Source organism: Budorcas taxicolor, chromosome 1 (genome assembly GCF_023091745.1).
Source record: "Budorcas taxicolor isolate Tak-1 chromosome 1, Takin1.1, whole genome shotgun sequence".
In the NCBI taxonomy this organism is placed as follows: Eukaryota; Metazoa; Chordata; class Mammalia; order Artiodactyla; family Bovidae; genus Budorcas; species Budorcas taxicolor.
This window is the reverse complement of record NC_068910.1, coordinates 146,335,320-146,352,506: the sequence shown is the minus strand read 5'-3', so window position 1 is coordinate 146,352,506 and position 17,187 is coordinate 146,335,320. Positions and strand designations below refer to the sequence as shown.

Genomic DNA, 17,187 nt, shown 5'->3' with positions numbered 1-17,187 from the left:
ATTTTGTACCCCAAGACCAAATTTGCCTGTTACTCCAGGTGTTTCTTGACTTCCTACTTTTGCATTCCAGTCCCCTATAATGAAAAGGACATCTTTTTTGGGTGTTAGTTCTAGAAGGTCTTGTAGGTCTTCATAGAACCATTCAACTTCAGCTTCTTCAGCATGACTGGTCGGGGCATAGACTTGGATTACTGTGATATTGAACGGTTTGCCTTGGAAACAAACAGAGATATTCTGTCGTTTTTGAGACTGCATCCAAGTACTACATTTATGACTCTTTTGTTGACCATGATGGCTACTCCATTTCTTCTAAGGGATTCTTGCCCACTTAAGTAGATATAATGGTCATCTGAGTTAAATTCACCCATTCCAGTGCATTTTAGTTCGCTGATATCTAAAATGTTGATGTTTACTCTTGTCATCTCCTGTTTGACCACTTCCAATTTGCCTTGATTCATGGACCTGACATTCCAGGTTCCTATGCAATATTGCTCTTTACAGCATTGGACCTTGCTTCCATCACCAGTCACATCCACAACTGGGAGTTGTTTTTGCTTTGGCTCCATCTCTTCATTATTTCTGGAGTTATTTCTCCACTATATATACATACATATATCTATATCTATATATATATATATAGATTTTTTTTTTTTTTTTTTTGGTATATAGGCTTAGTTGCCCTGCAGCATGGCATATGGGATCTTCCTGGACCAGGGATTGAACCCATATCTCCTGCATTGACAGGCAGATTCTTTACCACTGAACCACCAGGGAAGCCCTCTCATTCATTTTAAATCTATATCATATTCTGTTTGGACATGCCATAAAATATTTAAGGAGTACCATATTAAGATGGACATTTAACTTATTTCCAAACTTGTGCTAGTTTTATTATCTTCTTACCTGAAATTCTCTGGGCAAATTTGATGGATTCTTCAATTGGGTCTGAGTTCACAATTTTATCTATAATACCCAGCTTAAGTGCTTCATTTGCTGAAATATGTCTTCCTAAAAGAAAACAAAATAAAACAGAACAATGTGAGATTAAAGTAAAAGCACCATTCTCTCTAGTAGGAAGTTCACTTGTCCTAGATATAAACATCTATTACAAAATAAATAAGCACTACACTGATTGTTATAGTGGAAAATTACTGCAGAGATAATCAGAAAACTTGGATTCAAGTTCCAACTCTGCCTATACTATTTGTGTGAGCTATACTAGAACCATAATTTCTTTGTTGGTAATTGACAATAATTATGCTTACCTGAGTTATTATGAGTATTAAGTGAAAATAAAACATTTTCCTTATATTCTTTAAATCTCTATAGAAGCACTTTATAAATTATAAATCTCTATATAAGAGGATTGAATCTTTATAATAATACAGTTAAAAAATAATAAAGGTAGTAAGAAAAGAGCAGTTGTAGTACCACCTGTTCTTATACTAACATATACCAAGCGTTGCCACTGATTATGAAGAGTCCTCAAACATAAATACAGTTGGATTGACAGTGGGAAAGCATTATTAAGTTGATATTATATAAGATATAATCAAAATGTCACAGGAAAATAGGATGGGCCTTTGCGTTTTTTGGCTACCCAGCATCTCAACTTCTTCCTTAGTTTGTGAAATTGCTAATGTGTGAGCTTTGGAACCAAAAAGGAAGGTAAAAAGGATGTAGAGATGATCAGACAATTGTTTCTTCAGACCTGGCACCAGGATGTGGCCCATAATCCCAAACGGGACAAATGGAGGGCTTAATTGATGGTTTTCAGCTGAAGTAGATAACAGCTCAAATCTCATTTTGCAGGTGGTGACACCGAGTGTCTGGTGGTGGTGATGGTGGTGCCAGAAGCACCTACTGTCCAGAGGTGGCACTGGCAGCCTCTGGTGTAATAATAGATTGGAAGCTCTAGGGGCTTACAGAAGTTTCATGAGGGTTAGCATCACTCTCAAGTTCTTCAACAGATATAAATGTGTAATTTGATCGGCATACTCTGAAGTAGGAGGTTAAGGAATATAAGCATTCCTCAACACAAGGGCAGAAGGAGAGACAGTGACACACAGCTCGCTTGCCAGCATCATCTGGGTTTCTAAATTGTTCGTGCGTGCCAACTTGCTCCAGTCGTATCCAACTCTTTGCGACCCCGTGGATTGTAGGCTGTAGGCCAGGTTCTTCTGTCCATGGGATTCTCCAGGCAAGAATACTGGAGTGGGTTGCCATGTTCTTCTCCAGAGGATCTTCCCAACCCAGGAATCTAACCTGCATCTCTTGTGTCTCCTGCATTGGCAGGTGGGTTCTTTACCACTAGCGCCACCTTGGGCTTCTGAAGAGCAACCACCAAATCAGTCTTGCAGGCACAACTCCTCCACAGTCTTCGCTGCTCTTCCAGAGTGTTGTCGGATGCCATCTCCAAAGCAAAACCTTCATTCCTGGTTCTTATTAGTGCTTCAGGGAGCAACCAATGGGTTTTCTTGATCACATAGACAATTCAATGATTTTTGGCAGGGGTCACTCTGTATCAGCAATATTTGGGCAGTCTGCTGGAAATGCCTCTGAAGGCAGGCCTCCAGATCTCCTCCTGGGGTGAGGAGGGCAGGGAGGAGTGGGTAAGTGGCTTCAAGGGTGAAGTCTCTCAGGTATAAAACCACTTAGGTGAGGGATGAGTGAATCAGACCCCCACATTAAGGGGCCCAAAGGGACACAGAATGGAATATGAAAATGCGGCTACTAAAAGGATCTTTGGGGCAGCTGAACAGTGGAGACAAGAGATACCCACAGGATGGACTGAAAATTCCTTCAGCGATAATGATTTCTTCTGACCTGGATTTCACAAAAGTTGGGAGTACTGCTACTGTTTGTATGGAGTCAATGAGATTTCAGGTACTTTTATTCTGTTTCAAGGATCTGAAGAGACAGCTCTGTATATCCAACCCAAATGCTCATGCTGAGATTTGAACTTGTTCTTTCTTATGCTGCTTTGAGTGTAGACAATAACCACTGTTCGATCTAATGAGAGCCAAGCCTTGATCTACTACAAAGAGACTGGAGCAACTTGAAGTTGAGACTTCTCCAAGCCAGGTAATCTCATTTTTTTTTTTTTTCCAATTTCCTTTGTGGCTTCTTTTCGAACCTTCAGAAAAAATTCTACACAGAACCCTTGCCAGATGCCATTTTAAAGTCCCCCTAAAATTATAGAGACTACTTAAAAACATAGGATGATTCTAATGTTAGCATTCTTCTCATTTATTGTGACCTTTTCTGTGCAAATCAAAATCCATCATATTCTTACTGCTTTTACCTCTTCTCTTCATCATGTTAAAAATAGTGATATTTCTATAAGCAGCAGTGTTTTGAAAAAAGTGAATCCTAGATCACTTTTTTGCTTTTTGTCAAAGAAGCCAGGTTCCTTCCTGATTTCCTTCAAGATATCCTTGCCTTTCAGGCTTAATACTGAAAGCAGGAACACACAATTCCTCAGTATTCCTCCAAATGCTTTAATTTCTGTCAATATAAACCTTAGAATTCACAGACTCATTTCACACTGTTATGAATTCCCACCATATTTTATGCTTCTCTGCTTCCTTTCTATTTTGCCCTTTCCAGAGTGAACCCTCTCGTGTGCTTTGAATTTCTGTAGTATGTTGAGTTGACTGTAAGCATTCTCTTGTGAATTCTGCATTAGGGTCTTAGAACAGTTCACATTCTTAAAATTGCAGTTACCCTACCATTGTAAATTAAAGCAATTTCTAATCTATTTTACTGAAGACAAGAAATTTAGTTCTCCTAACTCCCCTTTCAAGCTCTACAGAATTTATAACACCTCCTTTTTAAAGGCGAAAAAAAGCCATTTTAGACTTTAGTCTAAATTTCTTAGTAACTGTATCAATTACTGTATAAATTATACGTTAGATTGCCGGGAGAAATATCAATAACCTCAGATATGCAGATGACACCACCCTTATGGCAGAAAGTGAAGAAAAACTAAAAAGCCTCTTGATGAAAGTGAAAGAGGAGAGTGAAGCTCAACGTTCAGAAAACTAAGATCATGGCATCTTGTCCCATCACTTCATGGGAAATAGATGGGGAAACAGTGGAAACAGTGTCAGACTTTATTTTGGGGGGCTCCAAAATCACTGCAGATGGTGATTGCAGCCATGAAATTAAAAGACGCTTACTCCTTGGAAGAAAAGTTATGACCAACCTAGATAGCATATTCAAAAGCAGAGACATTACTTTGACAACAAAGGTCTGTCTAGTCAAGGCTATGGTTTTCCCTGTGGTCATGTATGGATGTGAGAGTTGGACTGTGAAGAAGGCTGAGCGCCAAAGAATTGATGCTTTTGAACTGTGGTGTTGGAGAAGACTCTTGAGAGTCCCTTGGACTGCAAGGAGAGCCAACCAGTCCATTCTAAAGGAGATCAGCCCTGGGTGTTCTTTGAAAGGAATGATGCTAAGGCTGAAACTCCAGTACTTTGGCCACCTCATGCGAAGAGTTGACTCATTAGTAAAGACTCTGATGCTGGGAGGGATTGGGGGCAGGAGGAGAAGGGAATGATAGAGGATGAGATGGCTGGATGGCATCACTGACTCGATGGATGTGAGTTTGAGTGAACTCCGGGAGTTGGTGATGGACAGGGAGGCCTGGCGTGCTGCGATTCATGGGGTTGCAAAGAGTCAGACACGACTGAGCGACTGAACTGAACTGAACTGAATGATATATTAGTAATAATATAGACTCACGCTATTTTCTAATTTGGACTGTGTGCACAGTTCTGTATTGTGGTTTCTGTGTCAAAGCACAAGTGTTTTGATTAGCAGTTCTCAAAATTTTTAGTCTTGAGACCCCTTTGTACTCTTAAAAATTATGGAATACTCTTAAGAGCCTTTGTATATGTGGGTTATTTCTATCAATATTTACTATAATAGAAATTATAACTGAGAACTTTAGAAATGTGTCTTTATTAAATCACTTTAAAATAATCATGATAGACCTATTACATATAAACATAAATAATTTTATGTACATAATCCTATTTTAAGAATTTAGTGAGAAGAGTGTCATTGTTTTACATTTTTTAAAATTCCTTTAATTTCTGGCTTAATAGAAGATAGCTGGGTTTTCATTTCTGCTTCTTCATTCAATCTGTTTTGATACCACATGGCATAAAATAACCTCTTATTATTACAAAAACAGTGCTGACTTCAAGGACTGCCTCCCCTCCAGCCCCCTGTACCCCACACAATGGTCTTAGGTACACCTAGGAGTCTGTGGGTCACACTTTAACAACTCCTGATTTGGACCACATTTAAAGACCATGTAGCATCTTATATATGAATCCATACATTTAGAATTTATTTGTGGCTGGTGTGATTTTAGCTACTTTGAGAGTAACCTTTTGTTGTATTTTGTTTTTATCCTTTGGAAGCTTGCAGGATTCTATTTCCTGAAAGTTTAAAACCTTTATCAAAACACAAGGCATTGACATTTCATCAGATTTTCCAGGAAAATGGTGTGTCTGCTAAAATACAATCTCTGATTCTTTTATGTATCTGAAGAGTTTCTTCCCTTTTTCCCTTTGATTATTGCTTCTCCCATTTTTGCTTGTGCTCTGGAAGTGTTTATTATTCGTCGCAGAGACCTCTATTAGAGACCTTCCATGTCTGCTGCCTTCATTTACATTTCATGTATCTTTTTAAAAAATTCTTCTGAATTCTATAAGTGGGTCTCTATCCTCCATGTTGCTGATTCAGTAGTCTGTTCTATTGCATCCTTTTTTCAATGCTTTAAAAATTATTTTGGCTAACATATTGATTTTAAACAGGTTTTTTATTTAATAAATAATATATTTTCTTTTCTAATTCAGAATATTGTGAGTTTGCTAACCTTTTTCTTTAATCTGTTTCAACAGACTCACATTTATGTTTCATTTTTCTAATGTCATAGCATATTTTCATAGATTTTAGGTTGAGTGTTAAAGGTTTTGTCTGTTAGTTTGTCTTAGTCATGAAATAATGTTTGCTCATATGTATTACTGGTGACTGGGAGCCATGGGTACTAAAACTTGCCCTTAACATCCTGTTTGAATTCAGAGAAAACCCACCTGGACCTAACTAAATCTGAAAGGCTGGCAGGATAAAGATGTCGCTTGCAATTTCTTCCCCAGTACCCTGGGTGCACTTCAGTGAACAAGGGAGATGGGATCTAGAAAACAACAGCAGAAGGAAGGGCAAGGCACTTGTAGTTCTCCACATCTGAATGGATGGAAAACATCAGGGATGAACTGCAATGTGCCCAAGCACATCTTTTGTGGTTACTGCTAAAGATTCAGTTGTTTTCAGATGGCATTTTAGGGAAATTGTGGAGAAGTGGCAGTTGTTGTAATTGATCCACTTTTCCAGAATTACCTCTCTCATGGTTTTCAGAAGAAAAGATTAGCTATTTACTCATTAATTTAATCTAAATTTATTTACATATTAATTTCCTACAGGGCAGTGCCTACAAAGCTGGTGTTTTTCCCCATTAACATCAGTAGGGAATCTTCAACTTCCAGTAACAACTTTTTTTTTAGCATCCTTTCTCGGGAAAAATGTTTTCCAGAAGCAAGACATCAGGAATCTAAAATAAGTCAGCAAACTGTGCTCCTTCCAGAGGCTCGGAGAGAGAATCCATTTCCTTGGCTTTTCTGTCTCTGAAGGCTGCCCACATTTATTCTTCTCTTCCTCCATCTTCAAAGCCAATTTGTACCATCTTCTTTCCTCTCTGACCTCTCTCCTTCCACTTCTGAGGGCCCTTGAGATAAGCTGGGCCCACCTAGAAAATCCAGAATAATCTCACATCTTAAGATTCTTAATCTAATCACATTTGCAAGGTCCCTTTTGAATGTAAGGTAATATATTCACAAGTTCTAGGGATTAGGATGTGGACATCTTGGAGAGGGGCATTGTTATGCCTACCACAGTTACTATTTATAAAATATCTCCTAGGTGACAGGTACTCTAGCAGAAGCATGTCATGTAATTTCATTATTCCTTAGAACAACTATGTGGTTGTTTTACTGATGAAAAAACAAAGATCAAGATGAGTTCAGACAATCTTGCTTCTAAATTCCAGGCCAGTCTATCCAACTGTCTTACTTGACAACTCCACTTGGATGTCAAACTTCACACGTCCAAAACTAAGCTCTTGCAATTCTTCCCTACAACCTGTTCTACAAGCAGAAATCCCCATCTTGGTAATGGCACCATCCTTCCAGCTGCTCAAGCCATTTAAATCATTCTTCTCTCCCCTTTCTCTCACCTCTACATTTGATATATCACAAAATCCTGGTTGGCTCAAAATATATCCAGAATTTGACCGTGTCTAACCATTTACATTGTTACCACTCAGGTCTACATTTCCATCATGGCTCCCTTGGATTATTAAAGCACCCTTCTAACCAGTCTTTCTATTTCTGCCCTAACCTCCCATCAGTATAGTTTCAGTAGCCAGAGTGATCTTGTAAAACACACAAGTGACAGCATGTTACTCTTTTGCTCAAAATACTCCAACGCTTTTCTACCTCATTAGGCAGAAAAGTCAAAGTTCTCTCTATAATTTTCAAGGCTCTATAGGATGTGACTTCACCCGCAACTACTCTTTCCCTTACTCACCTCACTCTAGCTTCATTGACCTTCTTGCTGTTCTTTGAAATTTCCAAGTAAGCCTTACCTCAGGGCTTGGTATTTGCTATTTTCTCCATGTGAAATATCTTCCACTAGATATTGGCAAAACAAGCTTCCTCAATCCTTCAGGTCTTCACTCACATTCATTTTGTAGGAAAACCTTTCCTAGCTATCCTACCTATAAAATTTTACCCACCCCCAGCCTATCATTTCACATTTCCCTTTTCTGCTTTATGTTTTCTCCTCAGCACTTGTCTCCATCTAATCGACCAGATATACTACTTACATAATAGGTAGCCGTGGCATTTAGTAAGAGTACACAGCATGGTAGCTGGTCACCAAAGTGACCTGCCGTGTGTTTGACCTCTGGGTATTTAAGCTCCCCTCACAAGCTGAATAGGAAAGACTCGTATAATCAATAAGATAATTCAGAAAAGATGGCATGGAACTCCAAAGCTAGGTCATAGAAGACACTGCAGTCTTTGCCTTGCTCCCTCTTGGACCAGTTACTCTAGAGGAAGCCAGCTTCCATGTTGTGAGGGGATACAGGAAACTCTAGGGAGAGGCCCCCATGGAAAGAAAATGAAGCCTTCTGCCACAGTCAACAGGAACCAGCCATCCATGTGACTCAGCCATCCCAGAAATAGATCTTCCAGCCCCATTCAACTTTTCAGATGACTGTGGCCCCAGTCAGTGTCTCAGCTACAATCTCAAGAGAACCCTTGAGCAAGAACTCAACTAAGCTGTTCCAAAATTACTGACCCACAGAAACAAGGGGAGAAAAAACACTGCCAATCAAACCATGACTCCAGGGAATGTAAGAAGCATCTTGAGTTCAAGGATGTGGATACCACTGTGCATTTTTGAACAGATGAAATATAATAATGATAATTATTCTTATTGTTGCTATTTTCTATATGTAATCTCTATAAGGGCAGGAGTTTTGGTAAGTCTGATTTGCTGCTATAGGTCCACTGCCTGCAACAGGGCCCAGCACATGAGAAAAAAATTAAACAGCTATTGCATGAGTAAATAAAACTGAATTTGTACAAAGCATACATGTTCATATGTAGCACAGCTGGGATTCAAGCTCAGGTCTTTAATTCCAAAGCGTGTGCTCTTTTTATTGCCTGTTCCTTGGGATACAGTCTGTTACCAAGATGTTCATCTTATTTTTACTCAATCCTCCTCTTTTACTAGAAAGTCAGATGTAGGAATAATAATATATAGCTAACATGTATTACCATGTCTAGGACTGTTCTAAGCACACTGTATTCATTAATGCATCTGATCTTCATCATATCACCATATGGTAGGCACTGCTGTTATATACATTTATGAGGAAACTAAGGCACAGAGAGGTAAAGTGATTGACCCCAGGTCTCACATTATTTCTGTTTGGAATAAACACTGATGCATGCACTATCTTCCAACCTTACTTCAACTGGAAATATCTTTTATGTCTTTTAATATTTGGTAAATGCAGGGTCTCTAAGGGCTTCTTTGGTGGCTCAGCTGGTAAAGAATCTGCCTGCAATGCAGGAGACCCTGGTTCAATTCCTGGGTTGGGAAGATCCGTTGGAGAAGGGATAGGTTACCCACCCCAAGATTCCTGGACTTCCCTGGTGGTTCAGCTGGTAAAAAATCCACCTGCAATGTGGGAGAAATGTTGTCTAGTGTTGCATTGCTCACATTCTCTACTGAAAGATTACAACTTCTATTTGAGGCTAATATCTTCACACCTGGGAAATGAAAAATTCAGTCATTTCCAAACTAAAACTTGAAATCTTTCCTTGGAAATTCTAGTTTTAATTCTTGTTGTATATTATGATTTCTAAGTAAGATCTGAATATAATGCACCCTATGCAAAAGCAGTGTCTATGCGTAGACTCTTAAATGTGATTAGGGCTTTGTATATACTCTCATCTAAAAGGTACACATATTTGCTCTTCATGGTAACTTTTGAAAAGCTCTCAGGAAAGATATTCTTTCTATTTTACAGATGAGAAAACTGACATCAAAGAAGTTAAAGTATCCTCTTAACATTACATGGGTAGAAGACTATCAAGCCAGAATGTTTCTAAATCCTTGTCTATTTCCTCACATTGATCCAGGCTGCCATTGGCAGAGTTAGTACTCACCTGAGATAATCAAGTCAAGTGCAGCAGGCACTCCAACAAGTCTGGGGAGAAGCTGGGTTCCTCTTGCACCAGGAAGGATTCCTAGTGTGACTTCTGGGAAGCCAACTTGAGCCTATCAAAGATTGAAGGCATAAAGGTCGTTAGAATGAGATGCTACATTCAGAGTCAAGGCAAGCATTCCCTTGGGTTTCTCACACCCTCAAAAACATTGTTGCACAGAATTCAGTGAAGGTTTCTACAGAGGAAATCAATGTATACCCACTCCTTTAATTAACAGCATAAACAGAACTGTGCCATCACTAAGTCTTCATGTTGAAACACATCCCTAGCTCCTTATACATTTTTTTCTCTGACTCTATTATGACCTGTCTCAGCCAACCCAATAATAATCTCCAGAAACAGCTCTATGGAGCCCTGAAAGAGCCAAGCAGCCAAGAAATTACAAAGACAATCCAAAAATTGGGAGAGAATATTTTCTAATCATATGTCTGGAATATATAAAGAACTTCTAAAACTCAATAATAAAAACATAAATGATCCAATTAATATGAGCAAAGCATCTGAACAGACATTTCTCCAATAAGATACAAATGGCTAACAAGCACATGAAAAGACATGCAATATCATTAGCCATCAGGGAAATACAAATCAAAACTACAAGATACCACTTCATAACCACTAGGATGGCCGGCATAAAAAAAAAGACAGACAATAACAAGTTTTAGAGAGGATGTGGAGAATATAAAACTCTCATACATTGCTTGTGGGAATGTAAAATGCCACAGTCACTTTGGAAAACAATTTGGCAGTTTCTCAAAGATTAACCATAGAGTTTCCATATAGCTATATAAGATCATGGTATCTGATCCCATCACTTCAAGGCTAATAGATAGGGAAAAAGTGGAAACAGTGGTAGATATTATTCTCTTGGGCTCCAAAATAACTGCAGATGGTGACTTCAGCCATGAAATTAAAAAACACTTGCTCCTTGGAAGAAAAGCTATGACAAACCAAGACTCTGTATTAAAAAGCAGAGACATCACTTTGCCTACAAAGATTCAACTAGTCAAAGATGTGGTTTTTTCAGTAGTCATGTACAGATGTGAGAGTTGGACCATAAAGAAAGATGAGCTCTGAAGAACTAATGCTTTCAGACTGTGGTGCTGGAGAAGACTCTTGAGAGTCTCTTGGACAGCAAGGAGATCAAACCAGTCAATCCTAAAGGAAATCAACCCTAAATATTCATTAAAAGGACTGATGCTGAAGTTGAGGCTTCAATACTTTGGCCAACTGATATGAAGAGCCAATTTATTGCAAAAGACCCTAATACTGGGAAAGATTGAGGGCAGGAGAAGAAGTGGGTGACAGAGGATGAGAAGGCTGGATGACATCACCGATTCAATGGACATGAGTTTGAGCAAACTCTGGGAGATAGTGAAGGACAGAGAAGCCTGGTGTGCTGCAATCCACAGGGTCACAAAGCGTCAGATATGACTTAGCAACTGAACAACAACAACCCAGATATTCCACTCCTATATACATAACCAAAAGAAATGAAAACATGCCCACAAAAAAACACTTGTGCGAAAATTTTCATAGCAACATTGTTTATAAATCCAAGAAAGGAGAAACCATCCAAATGCCCATCAAGTAATGAATGGATAAAGAAAATATGGTATATCCATAAAAAGAAATATTCAGTCATTGGAAGGAATGAAATACTAATGACATGCTACAATGAAAAAAATAATGCTGAATGGAAAGAAACAGACACAATATATTATATGGTTCCATTTTCATGAAATGTTTAGAATAGGCAAATCCATATAGACAGAAAATAGATTAGTGGTTGCTAGGACTGGGGGAGAGGGAAATGGTGGGTTACTCCTAAACGGTGTGAAGTTTCTTTGGGGGGCAATGAAATATTCTAAAGTCAGTTGTGGTAAACACTGCATAACTCTGTGAATATACTAATATACTATTGTACTGTACATTTTAAATGAGTGAATTATATGGTATATGAATTATATCTAAGTGAAGCTATTATAGAAAGGAAGGTAGGAAGGAAGGAAAGAAGAAAGGTAGGAAGAAAGAAAGTCAGGCAGCAATCTCAATTCAGATGAGAGGGTGAGCTTGAGACCTTAATCACATGACTTCCCTAGTCTTAAAAGTGGCCAAAGCTCTGTTAGTCATTTCCCAGGTATAAGGATGGGAGGAGGAAGGTACTTAAATACAGACCGCCATTTATCCAAGTTGTGATGCCAACAGCTCCAATATACCTGGAATGTTTGAGTCTCTCTCACATGAGGCTTTCCTAGCTGTTAATCACCATTTTCCCCACCACTGGTCATCCCCATTCCCTGACTTATTATTGCTTGTAACTTAGATCTGCATTCAATGTTCAGAAGGTCATGATATAAGGAACACAGAAAAAGGAACACAAGATATGTGTCTTTATTTATGCGTGTGTGCATGCTAAGTTACTTCAGTCATATCTCTTTTTGACCCCATGGACTATAGCCTGCCAGGCTCCTCTGTCCATGAGATTCTCTAGGCAAGAATACTGGAGTGGGTTGCCATCCCCTCCTCCAAGGGATCTTCCTGACCCAGGGATCGAACCTGAGTCTTGAGGCTCCTGCATTGCAGGCAGATTCTTTTACCTCTGAGCCACCAGGGAAGCTCATCTTTATTTATAAGTTTCATTAAAAAAATTAAAACAAAGGGAAAAGGTTAAATAAATTATGATGAATCTATTAATATAAGAGGGGAATCATATAACCATTTAAAATATTTTTAAGAAACATTTCCAGTAAGATTAACAGTAAATTTCTCATCAGAAACTATGGAGGCCAGAAGGTAGTGGGATGACATGTCTGAAGTACTGAAAGAAAAATACTGTCAACTAATAATTCTACTTCCAACAAAATTAGTCTTTAAAAATGAAAGCAAATTAAGACATTTTTCAGATAAATAAAAACTGAATTTGTTGCCAGCAGATCTACCATACAAGAAATCCTTCAGCATAAAATGAAAAGACACTAGATGGTAACTTAAATCCACATGAAAGAATAAAGAATACTGTTAAAGGGTAATTATATGGGTAAATATAAAAGACAGTATTAATGTAATTAATTTTTTGCTTGTAATTCCTCTTTTTTCTTATCTGATCCAAAAGACCATTACATTAAGCAATAATAATATATTTATGCTTATGGGCATGCAATGTATAATGATATAATTTGTGACAATAACAATATAAAGCAAGTGTGTAACAGAACTGTAAGGGAGCAAGTTTTTTGCATACTATTGAACCTAAGTTAGTATGAATCTGAACTGCTGCTGCTGCTGCTGCTAAGTTGCTTCAGTCGTGTCCAGCTCTGTGCGACCCCATAGACAGCAGCCCACCAGGCTCTGCCATCCCTGGGATTCTCCAGGCAAGAACACTGGAGTGGGTTGCCATTTCCTTCTCCAATGCGTGATAGTGAAGTCACTCAGTTGTGTCCAACTCTCAGCGACCCCATGGACTGCAGCCTACCAGGCTCCTCCGTCCATGAGATTTTCCAGGCAAGAGTACTGGAGTGGGGTGCCATTGCCTTCTCCGATGAATCTGAACTAGTTTATTGCAAATTAAGATGTTAATTATAATCCCTAGGGCAATCACCACTAAGAAAATAACTAAAAAATATACAGTAAAAGAAACGATAAGAGAATTTATCCATTTATCCATTACGAGAACTTATCCATTTAATACAAAGAAAAGTATTAATGGAGAAATTGAAGAATTAAAAGAAATATAAGATGTAGAAAACAAACAGGAAAGTGGCCAAAGTCCTTCCTCATCTGTAATTATGTTAAATGTAAATAAATGGTAGACACTGGTAGAATGGATTAAAAATATATAATAATAATTTAAATATGGTATTAGTAGAAAATAGAATACAATAAAATGCCATAGTTTTTTTTTTTTAAGAAAGGTTGCAAAGAAAAATAAATATAAGAAAAAATGTTACACAGGAAAAGGATCAGAATGAAAAAAGATAAAATGTTAATAGCAGTTATTTCTGAACTGTGAGTTTATGGTGACTTTAATATAAAGATGACTTTATTGTATTTTATAGTCTATTACAATGATGAATATTACCTTTATTATCAGAAAATATATCACTTATAAAAATATTACTATTGTAAGGCAGGCATCACAAACTTCAATCTATATGTCTAATAACCTAAATTAAATCTATTTTCAGAAATAAATGGATTTATTAGTTGTGTGCTGTTTTCAATAGGAACATGTCTTCTTCAGTTCAGTTCAGTTCATTCACTCAGTCGTGTCCGACTCTTTGCAATCCCATGAATCGCAGCATGCCAGGCCTCCCTGTCCATCACCAACTCCCAGAGTTCACTCAAATTCACGTCCACTGAGTCAGTGATGCCATCCAGCCATCTCATCCTCTGTCGTCCCCTTCTCCTCCTGCCTCCAATCCCTCCCAGCATCAAAGTCTTTTCCAATGAGTCAACTCTTTGCATGAGGTGGCCAAAGTACTGGAGTTTCAGCTTTAGCATCATTCCTTCCAAAGAACACCCAGGGCTGATCTCCTTCAGAATGGATTGGTTGGATCTCCTTGCAGTCCAAGGAACTCTCAAGAGTCTTCTCCAACACCACAGTTCACAAGCATCAATTCTTCGGCTCTCAGCCTTTTTCACAGTCCAACTCTCATATCCATACATGACTACTGGAAAAACCATAGCCTTGACTAGACGGACCCTTGTTGTCAAAGTAATGTCTCTGCTTTTGAATATGCTATCTAGGTTGGTCATAACTTTCCTTCCAAGGAGTATGAGTCTTTTAATTTCATGGCTGAAATCACCATCTGCAGTGATTTTGGAGTCCCCAAAATAAAGTCTGACACTGTTTCCACTGTTTCCCCATCTATTTCCCATGAAGTGATGGGACAAGATGCCATGATCTTAGTTTTCTGAACGTTGAGCTTCACTCTCCTCTTTCACTTTCATCAAGAGGCTTTTTAGTTTTTCTTCACTTTCTGCCATAAGGGTGGTGTCATCTGCATATCTGAGGTTATTGGTATTTCTCCTGGCAATCTTGATTCCAGCTTGTGTTTCTTCCAGCCCAGCGTTTCTCATGATGTACTCTGCATACAAGTTAAATAAGCAGGGTGACAATATACAGCCTGACGTACTCCTTTTCCTATTTGGAACCAGTCTGTCGTTCCATGTCCAGTTCTAACTGTTGTTTCCTGACCTGCATACAGATTTCTCAAGAGGCAGGTCAGGTGGTCTGGTTTTCCCATCCCTGTTAGAATTTTCCACAGTTTATTGTGATCCACACAGTCAAAGGCTTTGGCATAGTCAATAAAGCAGAAATAGATGTTTTTCTGGAACTCTCTTGCTTTTTCCATGATCCAGCGGATGTTGGCAATTTGATCTCTGCTTCCTCTGCCTTTTCGAAAACCAGCTTGAACATCAGGGAGTTCACAGTTCACATATTGCTGAAGCCTGGCTTGGAGAATTTTGAGCATTACTTTACTAGCATGTGAGATGAGTGCAATTGTGCAGTAGTTTGAACATTCTTTGGCATTGCCCTTCTTTGGGATTGGAATGAAAACTGACCTTTTCCAGTCCTGTGGCCACTGCTGAGTTTTCCAAATTTGCTGGCATATTGAGTGCAGCACTTTCACAGCATCATCTTTCAGGATTTGAAATAGCTCAACTGGAATTCCATCACCTCCACTAGCTTTGTTTGTAGTGATGCTTTCCAAGGCCCACTTGACTTCACTTTCCAGGATGTCTGGCTCTAGATGAGTGATCACACCATCGTGATTATCTGGGTCGTGAAGATCTTTTTTGTACAGTTCTTCCATGTATTCTTGCCACCTCTTCTTAATATCTTCTGCTTCTGTTAGGTCCCTACCATTTCTCTCCTTTATCTAGCCCATCTTTGCATGACATGTTCCCTTGGTATCTCTAAGTTTCTTGAAGAGATCTCTAGTCTTTCCCATTCTGTTCTTTTCCTCTATTTCTTTGCATTGATCACTGAAGAAGGCTTTCTTCTCTCTTCTTGCTATTCTTTGGAACTCTGCATTCAGATGCTTATATCTTTCCTTTTCTCCTTTGCTTTTTGCCTCTCTTCTTTTCACAGTTACTTGTAAGCCCTCCCCGGACAGCCATTTTGCTTTTTTGCATTTCTTTTCCATGGGGATGGTCTTGATCCCTGTCTCCTGTACAATGTCATGAACCTCATTCCATAATTCATCAGGCACTCTATCTATCAGATCTAGGCCCTTAAATCTATTTTTTTTTTAAATTTTAAAATCTTTAATTCTTACATGTGTTCCCAAACATGAACCCCCCTCCCACCTCCCTCCCCCCTTAAATCTATTTCTCACTTCCACTGTATGGTCATTAGGGATTTGATTTAGGTCATACCTGAATGGTCTAGCGGTTTTCCCTACTTTCTTCAATTTAAGTCTGAATTTGGTAACAAGGAGTTCATGATCTGAGCCACAGTCAGCTCCTGGTCTTGTTTTTGTTGACTGTATAGAGCTTCTCCATCTTTGGCAAAGAATATAATCAGTCTGATTTCAGTGTTGACCATCTGGTGATATCCTTAAGTACTAATAATTATGAGACCACAAAACTGAAATGTTTGAGATAGGAAATGAAAATTTAAATAAACATGCATACTCAGAAGTTACGTCCAAATATTTAATACTTCATACTGTACAAGCATGGCTTAGTGAAATTTGATGTGGGCAATAGCACTGTACAGGAGTTCCCCTTTATCTAGTGGTTCACAAGGAGGGCCAAGGGTTAGTGAAGGGTCAGTTACAGGCTCAGGGTAGCAGCTATTTATCAGCTAGATTGGACATAATTCAACATTTCAACAACCAGTACCACTATACTGGTATATAACAGCTGAACACCAGTGCTAGAAATATCTGAGAGTTATCAACCAGTAAGCTAACCATTTACAGTGATCACCTCTGATGCTTATGACAACATTTAATGCTTGCTTTAAAGAAAAGCTCCCTACATAAATTCCTGTATGGATCCCCTCTCTTACCTCTGCATGGGCAATTCTATAGTGACAGCCCAGGGCCAGCTCCAGTCCCCCTCCTAAAGCCACCTTTTGGATAGCTGCCACCACAGGCTTCTTGTTTCTCTGTATTTCATCTACTATGTCTCCCAGTTGTATGTCAAAGCTCTTATGAACTTTGAATTCTCCAATATCGGCACCTAAGAACACAGAGAAAAGGAAAAAAAAAAGTTGAGGAAGGCTTTGCTATTTAACAATAGACTATCAGATAGCACTTAAGGAATCTCAGATCTCTTTGGATCCCTGAAACACTTTATTCTTTGG

At 38.7% G+C, this 17,187-nt stretch overlaps 1 protein-coding gene across 1 annotated transcript in view; it reads right to left on the bottom strand.

The window, feature by feature from the left end:
* The window catches only part of EHHADH (enoyl-CoA hydratase and 3-hydroxyacyl CoA dehydrogenase), a 66,149-nt gene that overhangs the window by 24,631 nt on the left and 24,331 nt on the right, over positions 1-17,187 (bottom strand). Inside the window, exons 3-5 of the mRNA XM_052647324.1 lie at positions 16,891-17,063; positions 9,810-9,921; positions 904-1,008 (exon numbers count right to left, since the gene is read on the bottom strand). Coding sequence (XP_052503284.1) covers positions 904-1,008; positions 9,810-9,921; positions 16,891-17,063 — 390 coding nt within the window. The remainder of the gene's footprint in view (positions 1-903; positions 1,009-9,809; positions 9,922-16,890; positions 17,064-17,187) is intronic.